Genomic DNA, 25,383 nt, shown 5'->3' on the forward strand with positions numbered 1-25,383 from the left:
AAATGGCTTCAATTCAGTGCTTTTAAGACGGCCTGGTTCTTACAGTAACAGCAATGCAAGTCTTTAAAATCTACCATATTGCAAGCCAGACATTTTTCTGCATAGGCACACTCCTTTGTCATGACCCCTTGCAGGTGTGTATGACCAAAGAGCTCTATTTTTGTATCCTCTGACCTGCTTCACAGCAAAGTGCCAGGTTGTGATGAGCAGTGAACTCCAGGTGCTTTACATTGGCTGTTGGCGCTCATTGGGGGACCTCATTTGGGAAATCTTTTCAAGGCTAAATGAGCTTGAACGCTCTCAAGTTCAAAATGATTTACTCTTAACCATGTTTCCTGGATGTATAATGAATCCTTGTGAATTATCTCTTAAGAGGGTTAGAAGTCATGATTCATTAAGGAGTAAATCAGGGTTTGAAATGTAATTCGTGCTCCAACCTGGCAGCTGTGGGGCCTTCTAAGTCTCTTGCTCAAGTGAGTTTGAGAATCATTGGGGAAGTCAGTGGAATACTCTGCCTTTAATCAATAGAATTTTGACAATTTTTTGATGTCAGTTCTATAAATGTTTTTTTTTTACCAGATAAATTACTTAGTATAGGCCTCAGATTTGGGTCAGAAATCAATTATGGAGTTTAGTCATAGAGAGACGTTGACTTTTAAAGGGACTGGGCCTGATGACATTCCATGCTGGAGTCTGTCCTATAGTTTTTTTCGTGACAAGAAACCCCATGATGGAAGATTACAGATATTTTAAGAATATTTCACTTTCATTTCATCTCCTAACCTGCAACAGACAAGATCTTGTAACATTCTGTTAAAAAAGTCAACATCTTTATCTTGATAAACTATAGGGTTAATATGATTACGGGATAGGAACATGACCATGAACATCGCATCATGGCTTGTCTTGCAGAGTTCATAATCTCACATCATCCAGGAATTTGCTATCCAAAAATTTCTGACTGGGTAACTGGACTCACAAGATAGGGTTTTCTCAAGCAATTAGCTTGTGGCCAGGGTCTTTGTGACTGGGCACTTAACTGAATTCAGTCACACTCCTGAGTTTACCAGACTATAGCTCAAGCTTTCCCACTGTTTGTCTTTTCTGTGACATGTTCAAATAGGCTATCTACATGAGAGAAATATTTTCACCCTTGAAACAACATTTTGATGTCACTTACCAAAATACAGCAACGTCCCACTTCCATGGACACTACCCCAAAATAGATTTAAAAAATAAGAAAGACACGTATAGGCCTACTGGTTCCAGATATGCTTCTCCTCTTCCCCAACGTTGTCAGTAACAGATGCTGTATAGTATTGCCTGAAATTCCATGTGGAATGAGGTCTATTGTATATCGTCAAATGACCACAATTTCACTGAATATTTGATCTTTGCTGCTCTCTTACATGTTGGGCCTAACTGAAACTTAGACCATAGTTCAGGATATTTCAAGACTGCATGTATCACAATGGAGCACTAGTGCATGCTTGGAAATATACCACTCTGACACACAACATTTTAAAGTTTATTATAATCATAATAATAACATGTATTCTTATTATGACCATAATTTCAATCTTTATTATTCCTTTTTTTTAATCACAGGCAATAATTATAATAATAGTGCACTGTTATACCTAAATTATGATACAGATGTCTCTTTTTCATTTTTGTTCTTTGTTCTCACCCTTTTGACATTTAAAAGGAAAACCTTGCTTTGTGGACACAAGGATGTAGTACAGCTTACAATCTTCACAAGAATGACAGGCAATGAGGATGACGACATGGCAATGACACAATGTCTTTTCTTAGAAAGGCAAACCATATGTGATGTAATAGCAGGTAAGAAACTGGTGAGGGTGGACTGAGAGGCAAGTGGAAATGCAATGGAGCGGCTTTAAAAGCACAAAAGAAAAAAAAGAGGCAGACAAATATAGAAAGTGACTAGTGACTAGTGGTGGGCACGTAGGGACTTACATCGTCAGCTTCAGGTATGTGCTGGTGAGCTGTGCAATGGACTAGACCGTTTCCCCCTCAACGCAATACAGAAAATAATGAGACTCTTCAGGGCAACTTTTTTCCCAAAACAACATGCACTATATCTGCCTAGCTTGCGCATGGTGCCTCTCAAATGTGCATACACGTGCAAGTTTCACATGCACACACACAGGCACGCACACACACACACACACACACACACACACACACACACACACATACATACATACAAACATAGAGTCTACACAACTATGCACAAGAACAGTGCTGTCTGGTGAACTCTGGGGAAAGCATGGGACATTGAGAGACATGAGATGTCCATCTTCTAATTCACTTTCAAACCAGTGTCAGAATTTCCAATGTGATTTGTTTTTGTCTGTATAAGATATAATTTGTGCTAACAGTAAATAAATATGTTTCATAAATACATACACAAATGAGGACATGAGAAGACAAATAAATACAATAAATAAACAAACAAAATACAACACACAAATCAACACACAAGATGTAAAAGAAATGAACAAAAGTTCCCCACCCCTCCAAAAAAATAAAGTAAAACAAAAACAGAGCCAGATCACTCTGGGAAAAAATGTCAGAGTACTAGTTAATGTTATGATGCACTAGCTACAGCAGGGAGAAGAAGGATCCCAAAACTCCAAAAAGTGCGGCTAGTGAGTTTCTTCTCCTGCTCTTAAATGATCCTGGATCAGTTGCATAATTACACTGCAAGGAAGCCCGACGATAAAGCAGTGCCTTTCAGTCTGAGAGAGGATCAGTGGGAAATAGATTATTATAATACATTGCAACATCATAACAATACAACCAGAGGAGACAAACAGGCACCATTTATGTGGGTGTGGCTGGAATGAAGGGAAAGGGGCAGATGCAATTCAATTGGCGGAGCTATAGGTGAGGATGGAGATGAATGGTTTTGATTGGTTGATTGGTTTTCCTTATGTTCCCTTCTCGTTTTCTTTTTTTCTTTTCTTTTTTTAAGATAAGACGACAAAAGCACTCACAGTTCAGGAATCATGTCTGTGGGAATAGCTACCATTGGATGGAGAGAAGTCTTTTGCTTCCAATTAGTTGGTGAATACTATGGATAAATGCAGACAAGCACATTGAAGATCAATCCTGTCACTTCCATGAAGTCCTGGAGTGTTTTGTGAGGGAATGCGTTCAGTTTTGTTTTCTCTTATCCAGTATGTTGTTTCTTTTTTTCTTTTTTTTATAATGTGGTATTTGTTTTAAAATCAAAAATATCTTTTTTTTTTGTCTCACAACAGGAGTCCTAGAGCACACACAAGAAAGAGTTTTCACTGTCTGGATCATTTTCTGTTCTTGAGATCCAAATACGACCCACAGAGATTCCATTCAGGTTTCAGGATCATTGTGAATCCATACGAAATCTCCCACTTGGCCAATGCTATAATCCAGTGTTCTCCTCACTTTTGTCCTCTTCAAATAAATAATCTTCAAATAAATATCACAAATAAAAAATATAGTATCATGACATTCACTTGGTTAGCTTAATCCACATTTTGCAGCAACAGGGACTGAGATGAATTAAGTCTATATGCTTCTGATCATATGGAGGGAATCTTCTGAGATATGAAAGTGTGTCTGAGCGTGTGTGTGTGTGTGTTTGTGTGTGTGTCACAGGCTTTTCTTCCGTATGGTCCCAGCTCCAAGGGCGCAGTAATTCCTCACAAAATTGCTCCCACGTCCGGCAGTTCCCTTGGGTTAGCTCAGGCTCATCTGATCCACATGGCAGCTGAGGTTCAATCTGACCCCCGCAGGTCCCGGTGCCTCCAGGGAGGTTCAGGGCTCAGGATAGGTCATTCGGCTCCATATGATCTGGAACCACATAGCACGGTTTCCCCCAATGGGTTTTTTGATGAATCACATTAAAATGTTTACGTTTCATAAAACAAAAAAATTATAATTTAAGAGGGGATTATGAATTAAATCCAGGTGTAAGAAACTGTTCCAATGGGTTCCCGAGATCTTTGCAGTTACTGCAAATGCACTTCGGCTCTGACTGCATCTTAAGTAGCGCAGGACCACTCTGTCTTAGCTTATAGAGATGATAGGTTTATTGCATGTAAGTCCGCCGGAGCTCTGTGCGGCTAACCGGTGACGGCTACCTCGGATGTGCGCTGTATAGAGAGTGAGTCATGTGTTCAGAAGTGATCTGCATTCGATAATGACTGCAGGCGTGCCTCAGCGCATTTGGCAATGACCAGAAACATTGGTAGGCTCTCGCTTCCTGGACTGAACTAAAGAAAAATAAAAGAGGGGGTTAACGTCTTGCTATGTAACCGATTGACTCTTTTTATTTTCAGGCCCTAGTTTGAAATGATAAGGAATCATAGTTGTGGCAGATAAATAGTTCTGCGGTTTTGGAACCATTAGCTTTGAAATGCCCTATTTCCATAGGCTTCCAGTTGAAGGGTTGTTTTTGGTATTACGTGCCCAAGGGCTTGGTTGGTGGGGGAGGGTTGATTTGATGGGCCAGCATTGCCTTTGTCAGTCCTCACACAGGGTACTTCCTTAGCTGATGTCTTCTCAGTATTTGGTCTTGTTACTTTCACGGCTGAGCACCTTTTTAAAAATTAAAGGAGCAAAAAAAAAGATACCATCATCCTGTGCTGATGTGAGTGGGCGATTTTCATAGAGTGTGTTCTCGGGTTGGAGGTGTGGCTCATATGTATTCATGCTGCTGGATTGGTGGATTGGTTTTTCATTCAGGGCTGTGATTGGGTCCCGTTGGAGGACAGCAGGCGGGTCCTCTCTTTGCCGGATCCTCTGCGCTGGAGCAAAGGCCCACCCTCTCCTCGCTCTGTCCAATCACAGCGGTCCGCACCTCCTTCTGACCGACGTGAGTTCTGCCTTGTCGGGGTGCCAGGTGGGCGACCATTCTTCTCATCTGAGAAGGACAGATAGGATAAATATGTGTGTATGTTGCATCTGTGTGTATGTGTGTGTGTGTGTGTGTTTGCGAACATGTATGTGTGTGTGGGGGATTTGGAGGGGGGGGGGTCATGGCATACAAAAGTGTGTATCTATATATATATATATGCATGTAAGGAATTAAAGCATGGGAAAGTATGTTGGTAACTTACCAACAAGAGCTTGAACAGAAGGCTGATCATGTGTGCTGAGTAACTGAGCTTGAATTGTCTCAACAACCCTCTTAAACCTTCGGCTGGGACCTGCACACACACACACAAATGTGCACATCTTCCTGACACACTCATTTGGCCTGGCACATTCCACACTACAGTAATGGTATCCCGAAACACTTGAGCTAAAAATGATATTGCGCAGCTATCAAATGCATCGCAAACCTGATATGAGTGTGAAGGTGACACTGTAGATGCCCAGGTCTCTTTTTCCATCCCGCTCTCGCTCTCTGTCCCGGTCTCGCTCCCGCTCCCTCTCTCCCTCAGAGAAGGAGATGTCCACCTGGAACTTCACAGGCTTCTGGAAGACAGATGGACCTCCTGCCGTCTTATACTCTGCCCGGAAACTGGTCTGAGAGATAACGCTATGACTGAGAGAGGGAATCTGTGTTGGATAGAGGGAGAGAGAGAAGGGGGGGGTTGGAAACAAGGAAAAGAGAGAGTGGTGGCAAAAGCAAATAGGGAGGGAGAGGGAAAAGAAGAAATAATTATTCTTTTCATTGTGCTCAAGAATCAACACTTGAATGGAGTGATCTTGATAACACTCTCATTTTGAGGGGGAAGACAAACATTCTTCACATAAGGTATAGAGAGAAAGAGAGAGAGAGAGAGAAAGAGAGAGAGACAACATAATGGATGGGGAACAGGGACAGATAGTGGTTGGCAGACAGAAGGAAACAGATAAAGTGAGGCACCCACTGATAGGAATGCATGAACGATGTCTGCCTTGATAGAGCTGAGCGGTTTGTCTCGGATCACCACAAAGATCTGCTCCTCCTTCTCCAGACTGATGAAGTTCCCGAACCATGACCTCTTCGCCAGCCTGACAAACATTAAGTCGAAGATGTAATCTGTAAAACTTGAATTTATAGTGGCTGTATGTGTGTATCTGTACATGTGTGTGTGAGGATATGTGTGCATTTCTGTAAGAGTATCTGGGCGCATGTGTGTGTGTGTGAGAGTGAGTGTGTGAGAGAGTATGTGTATCTGTGTGTGTGTGTGTGTGTGTGTGTGTGTGCGTGTGCGTGTGCGTGTGCGTGTGCGTGTGCGTGTGCGTGTGCGTGGGCGTATGCGTGTGTGTGTGCCACTCACTCTGGGCTGGACTCTGGTGTTAAACTGGACATGTCCTCTGAGGTGGGTACTGTCAGAAATATCCATAGTTATAGCAGATAAGCAAAACAGTTCCATAATCCACACAGACAGACGCCATTTTCTAGCACAGTGTGTTAAGTGACACTAATTGCTGACATAATTAAAATACAGGAAAACAAAACAGCATCATTCATTTAAAGCTACACTAATTCAATAGCTGAACCCAGAGTATACTGGGCCAGCTGGTGCTGAACACCATTAATCTACATAAACAGCGCTACACTCAAGCCATAAATTAAACCCGGCAATATTAGCCAGGGCGCCTTAAGACTTGTATCTGGAACACTGAACATAAACAATGTGAGCTACCGTGTGGAAAAACACATCAGAAATAGCACCAGATGTGTACATCTCAGAATGAGAATGAATATCAAATCGCTGATTAAAGGCTAATTAAAATCCACATAGGTACAATCAGGTACTTAACATGGTGTGTTTGTATGTCATAATAACCCATTTAGAATAATCGTTTCGCATACCATGACTGTCAAAATGTATTAAATGTATTATCCCGCCAATTTCGGAAATTATGATTCATGTATAAATACAGTAATTTTTAACCACAAGGCTGGCTAAATTGAATTCTACAGCTCCTGGCTAATGTATCCAGTAATGCTAGGCACGTTTATTGTGTGGGAAAGCATGTTGAGTCTTGTTTAATAGTAGAAAGATAGATGTTTAATGTCATGTATCTTTCCTGGAGGTACCGTGTGGCAGCTCCCTGGTTCCCTCACCCTGGAGCTTGCGCCGGTGGAAGCGGGGTGATCCCAGCAGGTTGTTCTTGAACGAGTTGAGGCGGGTCCTCCAGTGGGCGGAGCTGCTGGCCGACATGCCGCCGCCCCCTCCGGGGCTGGAGGGCGGGGTGAGGGAGAGGGAGCCCACGCCCCCCCCTCCTTCAGCACGCGAGGAAGAGGAGGAGGAGGAAGAGGAGGGAGGGGTGGGAGGGGGGTGCTGGGGGTGATGCACAGGCGTGCCCAGCGGGGTGGGCAGGGGGGAGCCCTGGGGCGTCACCTGTGACAGGGGGTACAGGGTCTTAGTCACCGACTTGAGAACGGAAGAGGGGGAGGGTAGGAAGAGGAAACGGGGGAGCGGAGACAGCAGCGGGGACGGGGAGGGCGAGCGGGACGGGGGGTTGTGCAAGGGGAGGGACTTCATGGACTGCAGGAGGGGGCGCTCGGGGGGAGCCTTGTGGGGCAGGGTTTGCGTTTTTTGGGGATCGTGCAAGCGGACGGGGCGGGGCGTGGTGCTGCTGCTGCCAAGGCCACCACTGCCACCAATACTACCACCACCGCTGCCTCCAATTCCACCGATGCCACTTCCTGGTTTGGTGGCCGTGGCGACTTCTGATTGGCTAAAGGTGAAGACAGGGCTCTGGTTGGGGGTGAGGTGGGGTGAGATGGAGAGGAAGAAAAGGGGGAGGGAGTGTGGTGAAGGAGTGGAGGATGGAGAAAGAGAAAGCAATGGTAATGGGTTATGAGACGGCAGTGTGACATGAAAAGAGAAGTCATGGATGGTCTTGTGTATGTGAGCGTGAAGCGTGACTAGGGAAGGGCTTTGTTAGCGTGACTAAAGGCGGATTTGTGTTTCTGGACAAGAGTCAGAGTGATCACTCAAGGACATGTCATGTGACATTAGGGGGGAAGGTGCTCTGGTGTGATGGTTCCTCAAGAAAACGTGTCAAGGTTTATGAGGACAGCACGAGAAATAGCACAGCATTGTTTCATTGCACAGCACAATCACTCAGCAAGTTCACTGGAGTTCACTGAACCTAAGCATTTAATTTACAGAAACGTAATCATGTTCATTGGTGTGTTGTAAAACTAGATTGCCAAGAAAAAAAACGGACGACCAACAGGTTCTCACCCTGGGGCTACTCAGCGGACTGGAGGAGAGACCGGTGGACGCTCCGCTGACGGAACGAGACCTACAAAGGGACAAAACAAGAGACCCTGAATCAAACATGTATGACTGCTGACTGTGCGGAACTTTAACTGCCATTACTCATACCATGCGTGTACCCGAGTGGGTGCGTGTGTGTGTATTATGCACACGATAATTTCACAATAACAATACAGTAGTCATTATGAGTATGTCTTATGTAATATTAGTGAGTGTGTATGTGTTTTTGCATATGAGGACACATATGTGATTGTATGTGTATGTGTTGCCTGGGGTCATCTTACTTACACTAGAACTTACTGTCAAGATTATGTTTGTTTCAGTGGAAGCGTACACTTCAGTGGAAGTGTACGCCAGTGTGTGTGTGTGTGTGTGTGTGAAGATATGTATGTGTGTATATGTGTCAGAGAGAGAGAGTTAGCGTGTGTGTGTGTGTGTGTGTTTGTGTGTGCAGGAGTGCGTGTGTGTGTGTGTGTGTGTGTGTGTGTGTGTGTTTGTTTGAGTGTGTATATTTGAGTGTGTACACCACCTCTGGCTGTGTGCGGACGTGTCCAGGGCCCGGCGTGGGGGTGTGGGTGAGCCCTGCTCCGTCACGCTCAGCACCTCCAGGCTCTTCCTCTCAGGCCTGCAGCGGCCGCTGCGCGTCAGCATAGGGGAGTCCACGCGCTTACGGGGAGGATCTGTGGGAGGGTGCACACACACACACACATTAAACACACACAAGCACACGAACACACTCACCACAGTGGCACACGCCAGTAAGACGCACATACAAATATAAACACACGTCTCATTAATAATCATTCTTACTTCACCAAATCCATGAGATGACACACACAGTTAGATGCAGATTACAATAGCATTATATAGGACTGCATCAACAGGACTGTTTCCGGGGGTTACATGGTGAATAGCCATAGCAAAATTAATTATAGCTCACAGTTGTTCAGGTTATCTTCACTGACAGAACAATGGGCAAAACGTAAACTGAAATATAGGCTTTAAATAGTGGTGGTGGTATCTTCATTTATCAAGTAATTACAGCTGCCATGAAGCCATTTAATTTAATGTTACTTTATGGCAAAATTCAACTCGACCTTGGGATAATCCTAACGTTATCTAGAAAATTGCCATGTTTAATGGTCTAATGTTGGTGCTGCCGCTGGAGAAATAGGCTGTATCATTATTTTGTCATGCTTGGAATTCACGCCCCAATCTAAGAGCACGTTGACATGTAGATCCAGGAGTTCCTGCACCGTGTCGGAAAACCAAAAAAAAAAAAACGAGCAGTGGGACTTTCATATTTAACATTCTAGGCACTTTAAAATCTCACGAGTTCTGTGGAAAGGCGCCTATCCATAGTGCAGTGCACACGGGTTCAGAAAACAAAGAGAACTGATTGTCACTAGTTCCTTTAGAAGATCTAGACTCACCTGCATCATTTCTGGGTGGCAGATCCTCATCTTCATAGGTTGGGTAGCGCTCTTTGCGGTCCAGGAGCAGGTAGTAGATCATCTTTTCTTGATTCTCTCTAAAATGGAAGACGACAGACGAGGTCAGTTTTCTGGACTGAATATTACTTTTTTTGGACTGAGCATGAAGACTAAATTCCACTGACTACAACTGGAGTTCTCCAAACAGATGAAACCATTTCTTGTGTGACAATACACCTCAAAATATTTCACATCACACATTTTAGATCATAATATACTACTTACGTTTGGAAGTCTTTATCAAAACCAAAACACCATATTACAAATTTAAATAATGAATCATTACTACAGAGATAAATTACAAGCAATATAGAACAAGATTAGTATTAAATCTATATGAAATAGATCTGTATTAAATATAGATCCAGTCTGTCACAAAGTCTGACAGCACTGCCTGGTTTGACGTGCAGATGACTCAAGTTATTCTCTCCTGGCGCTTCAAAAAGAGAATGTCAGAGCATGCAGGACAAGGAGAAAAAAGAACAGAGAGAGAGAGAAATGGAAAGAGAGAAGCTTCTCACTCTTGAATCACCGGCGTTAGAGGTAGAGAGTGAGACATAGAGATATAGGGAGAAGTCTGACAAAGACATAACTGAAGGACTAAAGGATATGAGAGAGAGAAAGAGAGAGAGAGAGAGAGAGAGGGAAACAGATGGAGGATGACAGAGGGGCAGAGGTCACTCACTCTTCACACTGCAGGTCCTTGGTGAGTTTGTGGCGGTCCCTAAAGCAGCCCAGTGAGTACATACTCTCCAGTACATCTGGGTCCAGCTCGGTCAGAGAGACGATCTGGGGCACACACACTCGCCTAGGGGTTGGCAGCTCCGGACAGGGCTCGCTACGACCCGCTCTGGATGAACCACACACACACGCGTGAGCACATAGGTGTGGGCATTCACACATTGGACACACACACACAGACACACACACACACACAGACACACACACACACACACACACACACACACACAAACACACACACACACACACGCACACACACACACGATCATGACACATTAACACAAGCAGACAGACATACAGTACATACACATTTGTAAATACACACAGATTCATAACAGCCATAACTAGATTAGATTAAAAGAGAGAAAAGGGGGATCAATGAATATATTGAAATCGTAACTGCCACTTACTGATACCAGGAGTGCTTCATTATGGCATCTAACTGCAAGAGGGGAGAGAAAACGTGATTAGTAATGCCTCTTACTCAGCAGCAGATGGCGCTGTTTGCCGCTCTGTACAATAGTGGTCATATACGTAGGTATTACCAAATACAGTACATGTGCAGAGGGCAATGTATTTCAATGGTGTCTTATTTAATGGTGTCCCATCCCAATCCCATTCTCATTAATGAGGTATTGAAATGATGTGCCACTCTACAATAATAATGATACTAATGAGAAATACCCATTATAATAACAAAATGATGACTAACTTCACTTAATACAGTAGTTTAATTCCCATGGCACTAATTACTTAGTAAACTAATGCCAGTATAATCAGGTATATGCCAATCCTCCTACACCTGCAATAATATGTTTCTCAGTGGCAGGTAAAAGTAGCAAAATTCATCTTCATTCTGGTAGCAGAATGGTATGAGTGTGCTCCTCTGTACGAAGTGAAGCTCACAATATCAGACAGGAAGAAATGACTCAAACTGACGAAAGCTCTCTACTAGTATTTTGCAACACTGAGGAAAGTAGGCGTGTAGCTGATGCTGAGTCTAGGACTCTCTCTGGCGTGGTCGCTGTAAACCAGGTCATGGCCAGACTGCCTGAAGCAAAAGGCAGCCTCTGGCCTCAAATATACGTATGTATCGCGGCTGGAAGGATAAAGCTCCCATAACTATAAGCATGCAATCTTTGGGTTCTCAGTCTAGGTAGTGCACAACCTGCATGTGAAGCTTTTAATATACAGTTCACATAAGTGAGTCAAAATCTACAGCACTACATTGTGAGCACACGTGCTAAAATGCTTGCATTAACATACACGCCTGTCTGCGTAAACCTAAATAAGGTAAATGAATGAGAGGTCTAGACTGCGCTTCCAAGTGTCATTTAACAGTGGTAGTTATTCAACAACGCTTTTAGGGGATGCACCCCTGGTGCTCAGACTGAGGTTTGTTGGGGGACAGGAACCTCACCGTAAGCCTCTTCTCAGGGTCGACCTCGATCATGCCCCGCAGCAGAGCCTGGCAGTCGGGCGGAATGAAGTGAGGCATGTGGAACACCCCGCTCTTCACCTTCTCCAGCAGCTGCCGCAAGTTGTCATGATCGAAGGGGAGCGCGCCCTACACCAACACACACATGTATGGGGTCAGGGGCAGGAGAGGAGAAGGAGGTAGGGAGAAAGGGAGGGATAGTGGGGAGAAAGGAGAGAGATAGAGAGAGAAGTGATTACCTGCATGAAAATCTGAAATGATGACATTAATTGTTTTGAGCTCATTACCAATGTCATCAAAATGCAAAATGTGGGAATATAAAATCAGCCTTGAGTTATAGCATTGTAATGCCACAAAGATTATACATAAACATATAGATGCCACAGGTAATCAAACTTAGCATGACTTCAACACAGATCAAATCATTTTTTTGCACATTCCATTCTGAGGTCAGCTGCTTCTGATGACCAAGCTGTTGGTTTAAACTGAAGCCTTTAGCCGTTAGAGGTAAATACGTTTCCTCACCACCAGCAGTGCGAAAAGTATGACCCCACAGCTCCAGACGTCTGCCCGGCGACCATCGTACTTCTCGCCCTGAGACAGAACCGAGCAATGTCAGCATATAACATTCCCATCGCCCCTCCAACAGGCAGAGCAAATCACTGACTGAGCAGTACAACCCACTAAAGGTGGAATTGAATTGTGTCATCATCTAATTACAAAGAGACCTACCCTTATAACCTCTGGACAGGCGTAGTGTGGAGAGCTGGAAGAGATTAGCACACATAAGTACGGTAATGGACAGAGGCTGGATTACACGACTCCCCAAGTGCTTGTCAGTCCACTCTGGAATGGAACTCTCTTTTGTCTCCAGTGTTTCTCTTGAAACACTAAAAATAATCACTGGTACGTGAAGCCACACACCCACACACACTTACGCATACACATTAACCATATAAAAAACATGCAGAGACACTCTCTCTCTTTCTCTTTCTCACACACACACACACCTACTAAACTTACCCACAGCTGGTCTCCAGCAGACTCTCCCCCACCTGCAGTGAGGCCATACCAAAGTCAGCGATCCTGATATTGTTCTTCTCGTCCAGCAACAGATTCTCTGGCTTCAGGTCTCGATGACTGAACACAGAGACAGAATAATCATTCCAAAAGTGACCCATTACCAACAAACCACAGAGCCAATACACTGCAATACCCATTCACATTGTACCGATTGTAACACCCACTGTATGAGAGATTTAACACTTAAAGGCATTTATAGTAAATGTACAGCACTGTCTGCTTGGTATGACATGACATATTATACAAATATGTCTCTGCTTCCCACCAGATAGAGTGGCTGTGGCAGAAGTCCAGGGCGGAGATTATTTGTCTGAAGAACTTTCTGGCCTCTTTGGGTGTCAGTCTTCCTTTCTTCACCAAATAATCAAATAGCTCCCCACCCGATACATGCTCCAGGACCAGATATCTGTGTAAAAGGAGAGAGTACATGAAACGACAGACAGAGAGTGACATTGGTGAAACACAGGCAGACAGACAGACAGAGAGACAAACAGACAGACAGACAGACAGACAGACAGACAGAAAGACAGGCAGACAGACAGACAGACAGACAGACAGACAGACAGACAGACAGACAGACAGATAGATAGGTAAATAGATAGGGATTAAAGGACTCACAAATATTTGTTATTCTCATAAACATCATGCAGTTTCAACACATGGGGATGCTCTATCAGTTTCAGTATGGCAATCTCTCTCTCCACCTACACATAGAAAGAGAGAGAAAGAGAGAGCAGTACACAAGATAAGTTAGGAGTAGGAAAAAAAGAGAAATACACATATATAATTTAGTGCAGCGTTGTGAGTATTGCTACATGTGTATTTAGCCACACTCCATCATAAATGCCATTTAATATCACTTTGCCAGTGTGTTAGCAGTTATTGTGCCATCAATACTATGTCAACAGAGCAGTGGTAGGAATGGTAATTAGTATCAGTTGTAAGACAAGTAAAAAAATCAGGAGGTTAAAAGTGTCCATAGATTGTAAAGTGATGAAACCAAGTCAGAAGCTGTTTGCATAGTATGCTTCCTTTCCTACCTTCATTAACACCGACTCAGAGAGCTTCTCTCGGTTGACTATTTTAATAGCAACTTTCTGTCCTGTTATGCAGTGGACTCCGAGTTTAACCAGACCTATTCTCATCACACACACAAACACACACAACATGCATGCAAGAAGAGGCAGGCAGACAGAAAAACACATTTTATAAAACTTTCTCAAATGCTTCTTTGAAAGTAAATATTAGATTATGACAATCCATCATATAAATACTAATATGTACTGATACATATTATATCCTACCTGTCTGTCCCTTTCCCAGGGTCTTCTCCAGTCTGAATGGCCCAACATACTGAGCAGACTGGGTCACTGACATTTCCTTACTCGACATAATGACCGGTGCGGCGGATTATAACTACTGTGGTTAGTACTTAAATTCACCGCGCTGATAGTCATGAACTGTCTGTCCCACTGTCGGGTAGGGAACCGGTGTAGCCTAGGCTATTTCAGATGGCAGGTGATTTCGCCTCGGTTGTATTAGGTGACATCTGACTACTCTGGGCCTATTTCGTTAGCCTACGTTGTGCAGTTTGATAGGAAACAGTCTATCTAACAGCTAAGTGTTGAAATATTAGAGGTGCGGTTCGTCTACGAGAGCAACTGTTTCATTATAGCCTATCTATTTGACAGAATAGGGTCAGGATATGCAATCGTGAAAGCATGGTGGATAATAGAGGTGTAAGATTTGCTATGCCATGCTTTGGAAAATAATGAGACACAGAAGAAGGCTACTAATAGCTACTAGTAGGCTAATGGCTGAGTCGTATCTCGATGATGTCAAATCGGACCATTTATCTCGCTCACTCAGTCAATGCTATGCCATATACATCTATTCTACAGGAAATCTAAGCAAGCGAGTTGTAAGGTTATGTGAGTTATGACAACAGTACAGGTAATGCTTCGAATACGCATTCAAACGTTCCAGGACGATTTATCCACTGACTTTTCCTGCCACAATTGTATCTATTTCATCAGCGTGTTTCCCTTACTTCCTCTCATCCGGTGAATTACAACAGTAATATGGACGATTCAGTTTAGGTTGAGGGTTATTTAAAGACAAGTCAAATATGCACCCGGTGCTAGGCCTATATTACAGGTGAGGGACCCAGCATGCTACCCTTTTTGTTAAACAAACAAGTCCTCCCCACATCCTCTCTAGCTGACCTCGCTTATATTTCTGTAATCATTTTTCAAAGATATGTCAAAATATTACCACAGTAAAGTTTCGTTCTTGTACTAGAGTACATGCTTTCCCACCATGGCTCATTATAGAGGATTTATCAGGGGATACGTTTGTTTCTGGCAAAACAACCATCTTTAGCGATGCACCCTCCCCCTCCCTTTCGCTCTATCCCTCCCTACGAGCGTATCACAGCATCTTCCCTCGCTCTCTCCTTTGCCGTGTCCTCCTTCGCCGGGTCTGATTTCATTCATGGAGCTTTGTCTTCTGAAGATATGGGCAATAAGTCCGTTGATATCAATTTACAAGAGTCCCTCAATATGCAAAAGGCGTGCAAGAAAAAATACTTCTTCGTTTTGTATGCCCCCTTCCAGTAAATCGTTGTTTTCTCTCCCCTCTTCCTTCTCCTCATTCGCATCAGCATCCGGGTCCCACTCCCTCTCCATCCCAGTGTCCCCTCCCTCTCGCGCTCTTAAATGCGCTTTACTGTTTGGCTCCGCGGTCTCCGCCTTACCTCTCAATATTCGGGCTTAAACTTGCCGTAATCCACTTTTCTGTGGTATTATTCTTGTATCATCGTGAGGCATGTTGGTCCATCTCAGTTTCTTTTTTTCGTTGGCTATTCAGCCGCCTTAATCTCAGGCGACACGTGGCAGTACAGATCACCTGCCATGAATTGTTGGTTAATCCGCAACATCCCTGAGCTGCATAACTGTCAAGTTTACGTTTTTTCCCCCTTCAATCTGCTATCTAAAGTAGGCTTTTTCTCTCTCTCTCATTTCTCTGTCTCTCCTTCTCTCTCTCTCTCTCTCTGTGCGTGTGTGTTTAGTAACAGTTGAGATTGTTTTAATTATTTTATTATCATTGAACCAGACACCCTAATAAAAGACATATAGTTCTGAATTGTAATTCACTAACTGCAAGGGCATAAACTTCATTAATAATTCAATGACATGTACAGTGCATGTACACAGACAAGTTTACATTTAAAATCAAAATGTTTGGCACATATATACATGAACTGTATCAGGGACACAAACAAGGTATTGCAGGATTAAGAGGGGCCTTCCCATGGCCTCCTGAAGATCAACACCCCCACTCCAGTCCCAAAGATGGTTTAGTCCAGTGCAATGTGCATTAGGGAATGCTGGGAAATTGGTAGACTCAACCCCTCAAAATCAAAATGATGGACCTCTGTGCATGTGAGAGGGGAAAGAGAGAGATTATATACACGTATTGCAATATCGTAATAACTTAATGTAAACTTTACTGATCTAATCTGAAAGCTAACTGGAAAGCATACAAAGCCTGTTACACTATGGTTCCCTAGATATACAAGTTTCACTTAGGCCTATACATACCAATTTATTTTCAATATCAAATTTGTATTCTAACATTAAACTGAAGCCGGTGGGTTATTAACTCAATTAACTGAGTTATTGTCGGTCTGAATTATGAACTCAACTTCAGTATGGACTCTTTAATATTTTGGACAAATATTATATGGATTGAATACAGCTATTTATGAAAGAATAATCATATAATTAATGACTAGTTATCATAACCAATTGTGGTTAGCAGCCACCCAAACAAAAACGGTCTTGTTATAAAACAACAAACCAGCAAGAACGCTTGACAGCTACTAAAGACCCAAATTACTTTTGACTTTGACTTTTGACTTTGAAATGATATCACAGACAATCAGTCTGCACATTCACCTACTTGCAATGTGGAAAGATGACCTTCTCACGAAGCAGAACTTTTCACACAGGACTGGAAGGCTTCAATGAGGTCCTTACAGCCCTCTGCTCCTTTCCCCTGGACGCTGGGAAACAACACACGTTACTCATTTTACCTCCAGCAGAGAAGTGCAGAAAGTGTGTGTGCGGAGGCAGGGATGGGGGGTTGCGTTGACAAAATGCCAAGGAGTTAAGATACTGCCAGCCGCTCAAAGGAGGAGGCCATGGTTCCTCACGTGGAAGCATGCTGACCAGTCATCTGCAGCGAACCTATTGCTTCAAGTATTTCAGTAATCAGCACAATTTATTTTAGACCCACTAGTTGCTGATTTGTCTAGTGCTAATACCTCAAGGGCATGAAAGCCAAACCAGATTATTTTCTCTGTAGTGAGCTGGACAGTCCGAGGCTGGAAGGCACAATATGGCTGGACAGTGCGGCTCAACTGACCTTTACATGTAAAGGTGCTACTTACTTGGTCACTTTGCATTGTCATATGTCAACAAAGGCCTTACACCACATGGTACATGTGTGCGTACGGCACTGTCATGCGTGTTCTACAGTCATTTCACTCTCCTACTGTAACACAGCTGACCTTTGAACCCAGTAAGGTCAGCGGGCCCTGCCATGTCTTCATGAGCACAGCTACTTAACACCATACAGCCTGGAGGGGGGTTGGGGGTAGGCCGCTGCTGGAGGTCAGGCAGGGCGAGAAACATGAACTGGGCATTTCAATGGCTCCCATTGGGTCACTTGTCACACTCCAACCCATAGGTTACACATGTGAGGGCTATTTTGGTAACATGCTATTAATATGTGAGCACATATACGTGGCCAATACACTTTGCCAGGAAATGGCAGCACAACTAGTGGTCACACAGAGCTCCCTCGTCTTGAATGCCATCCACACATCAGGGGTAGTCATCATACGTCTCACAATACTCCAATAACACATTAATTGCTATCTTCCATCTGAGCGCACATTCTTAAATATTCCAAAAAGATTTCCATATCTGTCTTAAAAATGTCTTGACATGATTCATCTCTGCTGAAGACATCCTGGGTTGGGTTGATATGTGCGTGCAAATGACACTGAAGAATAATTTGGGATAAATTGCTATTGGCATGAGGGTTGGAGAGAGATCACCAACTTTTGTTTTATGTGTAATCTATGGCATATAGCTTCTCAGTGGTAACTGCATTACTGGAGTGTCTACACACCATGTGTCCTGATCCTACTATGAGGAGGTTATTTTTCAAAAATGGCACAAAATGTCAGACTACTCACAATTATTTTTTATATTCAACTACCAAAACAAAGACTCTATACCCACTAATTTGATTATTGGAGTTAGGACACCATATGACGGTGTGACCTTTTCTGTTTGACCTTTTGTACAATAAGTAAGTATTTAGCATTAAGTAAGTCATTCTCTTCCAACCACTTGCTGGAGTTTGTTTAAGTATTTGGAGCTTTGCAATAGTTAGACGTAATTCTTATACCCTGGCAATTTTTTTGCATGAATAAAATAAATACCCTGGCAGAATCGAAATGATCCATTTGCATTCTATCATGCATTTGTATTGTAACTCAATTTCCCTGAGATATTCACAATCACCAGTTTCATAGCATGTTTCACTTTGTGTTGGTGATGGTGTTTCACAAGAGTGTGCTAGCAACACCAGGGCTATCTGCAATGCTTTTTCCACCTGCATCATCATGTTTGTGCCTTCACAACCCCCTACAGCAGTCAGACCATGTGCTTGGACTCTCCAACTCTGATTTAGCTACTAAGTCATCTAAAACCAACTAAACTAACTACGCAAGCCATGTTCAACATTATGGAAAGTCAAGTATTCAGTGTAATGTGCAGTCATACTATGTCTATTTTTGTTAACTGTTAGTACCATGTAATAATGGAAAAGGCATGAAATAATAAAAACTATATTTCATCTAGGGTTGGAAACAGGAGAACTGAACATCTGTACTAGATTGATTGAACACGCCAACTTCACAAGCCTCCAGGTACTCCACAACCTCAACCACATAGATGATTCAGATTAACATTTTATGAATTTACATTTACATTTAGCTGGATGATTCTAATTGATGACTAAAAACGTCTTATTACTCACCATTTGTCCATCTCTGCTTTTGGAGCCTGACATTGGGCTGGAACAGGCGACTGAGACTCAGGCATTTTGATGTGTGGAGAGGAGAGCGTGGTAATGACAACGTGTCTGTGAACTAAGAAAAGTGGCCACTGGAGACTTGTGACAGGAGTTTTGTCAGAGTGGTAAGATGATGGCCAGAGAGGGTGGGTCAGGGGGTGGAGAGAACGGGGAAGAGAAAGAGAAAGAGGGGGGGGGAGAGAGAAGAAATAATCAGGGGATAGTTACTGTTTAAGTTTGAGTGCAGAGGCACATTTAAACTAGAGTGGTATAAATATCAGATCTGAACAGCGTGGCAAGTGGCACATGTTTAATCTGTGTGTGTCGGCATATTACTTGTTGAGTCAGTCGTGGCAGCAGGAAGCATATGCAAGCTGTGAGCGTGGGTGCGTGTGTGTGTGTGTGTTGTGGTGACTCCGGCAGACAGGCTTCAAACGTGGGCTTGGCATGTTGAGTTAGATACCCTCTGACATGCCGCGGGTGTCCGCTGTAGGATCTGATTTGCTTCCACACACAGCACAAACCTGGTGTGTCTCACTGTCGCTGGGATTCTAAAAAGGACAAGGTGATTCGGATACTTAAACATGTCCAGTGCTCAAGAGCTGCAAGCAAGCCTGGTCTATCTTGCCGACTGTAACAGCAAAGGTTGCTGCAGCAGTGTAGAGAATTGTATGGTTCAAAGCGCAGAAATCATTTTATTCTTGTCATAGCTGTGATGTGTCTGACAGCACACATTGAGGATGTTGAATAGGATTTGTGTATAATCCTGAGTAATCTTCTGCTGCATAAAACTGAACTGGCACAACTGTTACATAACGCAGGGATTTATAAAATTAAGTTTCGTTGCGGTTCTTTTTGGCATCCTACCCTGATCACACATATAATCAGGCCATGTGTACAGTCACATTCACACACACACACACACACACGCCTATATACGCCTGTCTTTCTATTCTCTCCCTCTCCCTCTCTCCCAGAGTCTGTGCAATGACCTTTTCTCTCTCGTCTCTTCTCTCTTCCATTCTTCATTCCCCCTGTCATTCCCTATGGCTCCAGCTGTCTCTGAGTGAGCTGACGAATGGTCAAGCAAGCCAGCAGTAATACGACCCTGCTTATTTTGTACTTTTCCTGGTCAAGACTTTTCAATTTTCTGCTAACTTTCTGGGTTGTTGGTACTGTCAACAGCCCTGACCTTTGGGAACCTGTATCAACACAGCTAACTCAGAGTCAATTCCTCTTCAAAAAATGCTGACATTGTGAATTTATTTCTTAAATGGTAAAATAAGAATTGAAAAAAAGAAGAGCAGAACGCCCTGTTTGCAACTACTCAACAGCATAAGATCAACACTGTACAAAGCTTTATACACTTTAATGAGTTAAGGTGTTGTAACACAGAATTGGTAATGCATTGGACTTGGAATCCAGTGCAACGCCCCACCCAGGGTTGACCTTTGCTTGCAGAGGTCACTTTAAGTGTCCTGTTGTCAGACTGGTCGAGGAACTAACACATACACAGCCAATGGAGGAAGTTCATTGGGAATACCAAATAACCTCTGAAATGTATGGATGGCTTCTGTCCTTGTGTGACCTGAATTGTGAGAAGCACAGTCACAAACTGGACTTGTAATTACAGGCCCATTCAAAGAAAGTGACGAGCTGGTCAGAAAGCAACAACCCAGGACTAATTTGCTGCCAAATCTCAACAGGCACCAGGTTGTGATATCTACACAGATCTGTAAAATCTGGACTCATTAAGCTTTAAAGGAAAAGATCCTACATCACTACTTAAAAAAACATTGTAACAATATGGTATTTCAAAACATATCTGTAACAGATGAAATGCCCTAGTCTGGATGTGAGTTATAGGTATCACAAAAGGGCCTGAAATCTATCCTGAAAAGGGCCTATCTGTGGTTGTGATATGTGTAGATGAAAGCAATGTGCTGTGTTGGGTCTTCCGTCCATTCATAACAGGTCTCATAAAACTGGCAGCATCCAGTTCTCTGTATAATTTTAACAGGAAGCAGCAAAATAGAGGAGGAATCTGTAAGTCAACATTCCTGGGCTCATTTGAGGGCAAATTAGTGTCATTGCCATTTCTGTACGACACTAATGCATTACTAATAATCCATCACTTGTTGACACGTAGTTATAAACATAGCACAAAAAGTAAGGACATTTGTTTGGTAGATTATTTCTTTGTTGTAACAATGCTTCTTGGCAATACATCGTATACCGTTGGAAAGCCTGTTTAATTCCCTTTTGAATGGTGCCACATTTGTAAGGAACATGCATTTATGGGATGAGCAGCACAGCTGAATATGTGTGTTTTCCCCTTGAAAAATGTGCCAAAATTCTCCTATTCTCCTGATGGTATTCACTCTTGTTTTGAGTTGTTTGTTGGATTGGATGATTGAACTCTCGATCAGTAACAGGGAACAAACAAGAAATATTCGAAATTGTACACTTTATTATTTAATACACCATCAGGGAGAGAATGGAATGACCTGCCATGAGTCCAGACCTCAACCCAATTGAACACTTTTGGTATTAGCTTGGGCGTGCTGTGGCTGATCTGCAACGACTCTTGGTTGAGGAATGAAATGCCATCCCACAGCAATGTGTGACCAGGTTGTTGACCAGCTTGAGGAGGTGGTGCCAGGCTGTTGTGGCTGCGTATGGATCTTCCACCCGCTCATGAGGCTGTATTAAATGAATAAAGTGCTAAATTGCCAATATGTCTTGTTTGTTCCTTGTTACTGGTCGAGTGTTCAATCATCCAGTCCACCAAACAACTCAAAACAAGAGTGAATACCAACATAAGAATAAACTGTCTAGCATCTAGCAATTTTTTGCAAGATTTTCATGGACGCAACCCACATACTCAGCTCTGCTGATCATCCCCCAAATGAATCTTCCTTACAGATGTGGCACCATTTAAAAGGGAAATAAACAGGCTTTCCAACGGTATAAGATATATTGCCAAGAAGCATTGTTACAACAAAGAAATAATCTACCAAACACACATTTCCTTGCTTTTATGTTTACATAGTATAACATCATGTATTTGCACATAGTACATACTTGGCACATAGTTTGTGCAGAGTAATACATTCTTTCTTGGGACATAGTTGATAGAATATGTTTTGAAAAATGGGAAATTAACAAAGCCTTCTGACCATGAGCATAAAGTGCAACTGTGCACAAAAACACTAGGTGGCAATATTTTCCACCAGAATCGGCAAAACTCTTCTATTACCTCTACAAACACGTTTGAGTGAAAAGCAGATAAAACCAGTCTCACTTTCAGAAACCCAACCCCAAAATCTCTAGATCTAGATAAACATAGGCGATGCAGACGAGGTGGGCAAGTTGTTAAGGCGATGGAGCCATTTGAGTGGGGGAGAAGGGGCTATTTTGGATCCATATCTTTTTGATAAATGCATTTCCAGGTGCCTGATCCCACATAGGAAACTTTTTTTAAAATACTTTGGACACACCGCATACAGGATACGAACACAAGACTCAGTTTCTCTGGTTTTACTCTTTATTGGTATGTGTTTGAGAAAATTCAATGAAAAAAAATTCTGCCAAATTTCAAATACAAATATTGTTATTTAGATAATTTATTTGCAGAAAATGACAACTGGTAAAAAGAACAAACAAAAAGTGTTTTCATATCATGTATAAAGCAAAGAAAACAAGTTCATAATAATTTTTAAACAACAGAATAGTAATGTTTTAACCAAGAGTTCAGAAATCTATATTTTGTCCAATAACCTTGATTTACATTTAATTTAATTGTCTTTTGCAAACCTCAGCCTGGCTCTTCTTTGCTTCTCGTTGATGAAGGTCTTTTTCCTAGCTTTGCACGACTTCAGGCCTGACCCTAGGAGCCTGTTTTTAACCGGCGGCCGTTTTCCATTTTTTTTGGAGGTCACTTGATGTCATCCTATGGTTGTTGAGTGACATTCAAATCGGTCTTTTTCCTAGCTTTGCACGACTTCAGGCCTGACCCTAGGAGCCTGTTTTTAACCGGCGGCCGTTTTCCATTGTTTTTGGAGGTCACTTGATGTTATCCTATGGTTGTTAAGTGACATTCAAATTCAACATTCAAAACATTCAAGAGTTGGCGGTCATCCTAGTGAATACAGAGTAATTTTCGTCCAGTGCCGGTCTGAAGCTTTGTTGTCCCTAATGTCTGATGCCTGACCTTGTTCTTCTGAACCTCCGGCTTTGAAATTTTAAGGATTGAAGCAACCTGACGCTCACTTCCACACTGTAAACCCAATCATTTTACTAACTTATTAACATTATGTATTCAGTACTTAAAACCTGGTATTTAGTTGACCCAACTTTAAATGTATTAGTTTTCTGAGCAAATGAAGACGTTTTAATTGTATTGGAATGTATTTGTTTGAGCCTGATTACTCATATTTTGTAGTATCTGACGTCATCAACATCGTTGAGAACACCATTGCAGAGATCTTGTGATGAGAGCAAGACAGCAGACTTAAGGTAGAGGCGTCGTTTAGTAATAGAGAGGTTGGAAGGTTGCTAGTTCGATTCCCCACTCCTCCTTACCAAGTGTATATGTATGTATATGAATGAAAAACCAAGAGGATTAACAGCAAAGACATATTTTTTTATAGCCTGTTCACTAGGGGTGCCAATAGTTGTGGAGGGCACTGTAAGTGTGAACCCCTATACTGCTCCTGATCTATAAACGCAAAATTCCTTGTAAATCGCTTTGGATAAATGCATCTGCTAAATCACAGATGTAAATGTACATCTGGCAACACTGGGAAGGCGGTCGACCAATGACAGTTCTCTTTACAGTAAGAGCTTGTGCAAGAAGTTGGAACGTAACAAGATACCCTTTTAAAAACTTGTAAGGGCGTAATAACTATTTTGTGAAAGACCCAGAGAAACACAAAAATCCGACGAGGCAAAATCCTGGACGATTTTGGAATAATATGAGTTCAGAGAACTTAAAAATTATGAAAATGATAACAAAATAAATCAGTATAGCCGATGTATAATTTTTAAGTTAAGTTCACTTAAAAATATATACTATGTACTCAAATTGTAATCGGTTACATCAAAAGTTTTAAGTACTTTGAACTTCTTCAGGTTTACAGTGCATCTGCCAGTAAAACCAGAATAGAACCCTTCTTTTCCTCACTCAAAACCTTTCTTTTTAACTCTTTTGGCGTGTACAGTACAATTTTTTTTACTTTTTAATTATTACTAGCACTATTACTGCCATCCTGCTGGTCCTATTGCAACAGGACAGCGATGACTACAGCACTGGTTTTTATACTTTTTTTCATTAAATTAGATTTGGTTGAGGTGATCAGTATCAGTACCTCATTAGGTAGATTAATGTGTAATAATTATTTTATTCTTCTCCCGCATACCTAAAGGACTGGCATGTCCACTGACAAGGGCTCATCGAATGCAGTTCTTTCCATTTATTTTTAACTGTTTCATAGTGTGTAGCGAAGGGAGAGCGTGGCTTACCTTTTATTGGTAACCTGTTACGGTTCATTGTTTTTTAAATAAGAGGCCTGACTTCTATGTTCACAGCAAACTTGAAAAAAAGAAAATATTAAGCCATGGTTTAACTGCACTATAGGCTGAGTCTGAAATGTGCACTTCTTAATTTTTTTTTGTACCGCCCTGTTTGGCAATGTTGTTTTTCAATAAAATAAAACATTGCATAAAGCATGCCAATCCACTTTTCCATGATAAGAGCATTAAAATAAAATTTGCGATTAATTAATTTGCGATGTATCGCGATTCATTTTGAGTTAACCCTCTATACCCCAACGGAATTCTAGAACACTGCAGCAAAATCCCACGAAAAACAGAGAATTCCTTCATTTTTTGTTATTCTGTAAACAAACAGTTACAGTTAGAAAACAAAAGAAAAATTACAATTACAAGTTTGTTTTGTTTGAAAGGGCATAAATTCTTTGTTAATATGATATCAAATATGTATTAGTGACTTCTACAAATATTAAAATACAAATCATTACACACACCCTAAAGTTCAAATTCATACGTTTTGAACCGTACAGCAGATGTAGTTATTATATTTAATATATTCTTAATGTTTTTTATTAGTATTTGTTATATATTTTGTAAATAAATGAATAAATATTAAAATATTAACACTACTTAACCATACAGATTACCAACATTTTTGCTAATTTGGTGGAAAACACCTCTATGC

The 25,383-nt window shown here is 42.0% G+C and overlaps 1 protein-coding gene and 1 long non-coding RNA gene across 2 annotated transcripts; both read right to left on the reverse strand.

Moving 5' to 3' along the window:
- Positions 1–4,751: 4,751 nt before the first annotated feature.
- brsk1a (BR serine/threonine kinase 1a) lies at positions 4,752–14,387 on the reverse strand (the record flags this gene model as incomplete). The annotated part of the gene is made up of 19 exons (XM_080833772.1): positions 4,752–4,933; positions 5,130–5,219; positions 5,355–5,574; positions 5,889–6,012; positions 6,282–6,330; positions 7,076–7,352; positions 8,205–8,265; positions 8,770–8,920; positions 9,674–9,771; positions 10,419–10,583; positions 10,885–10,916; positions 11,895–12,041; positions 12,438–12,506; positions 12,645–12,678; positions 12,936–13,052; positions 13,261–13,401; positions 13,614–13,699; positions 14,036–14,130; positions 14,300–14,387. 19 exons carry the CDS (start codon positions 14,385–14,387, stop codon positions 4,752–4,754), a joined length of 2,226 nt encoding a protein of 741 aa, XP_080689898.1.
- Positions 14,388–16,077: 1,690 nt separating this feature from the next.
- LOC308361947 lies at positions 16,078–19,236 on the reverse strand. The gene is made up of 3 exons (XR_013968563.1): positions 19,110–19,236; positions 16,959–17,061; positions 16,078–16,430 (listed from the first exon to the last, which is right to left on the reverse strand). It is a non-coding gene; the product is annotated as an uncharacterized lncRNA (long non-coding RNA).
- Between the last annotated feature and the right edge of the window lie 6,147 nt (positions 19,237–25,383).

The sequence above is a fragment of the Sprattus sprattus genome (genome assembly GCF_963457725.1).
Source record: "Sprattus sprattus genome assembly, chromosome: 3".
Lineage (NCBI taxonomy): Eukaryota > Metazoa > Chordata > Actinopteri > Clupeiformes > Clupeidae > Sprattus > Sprattus sprattus.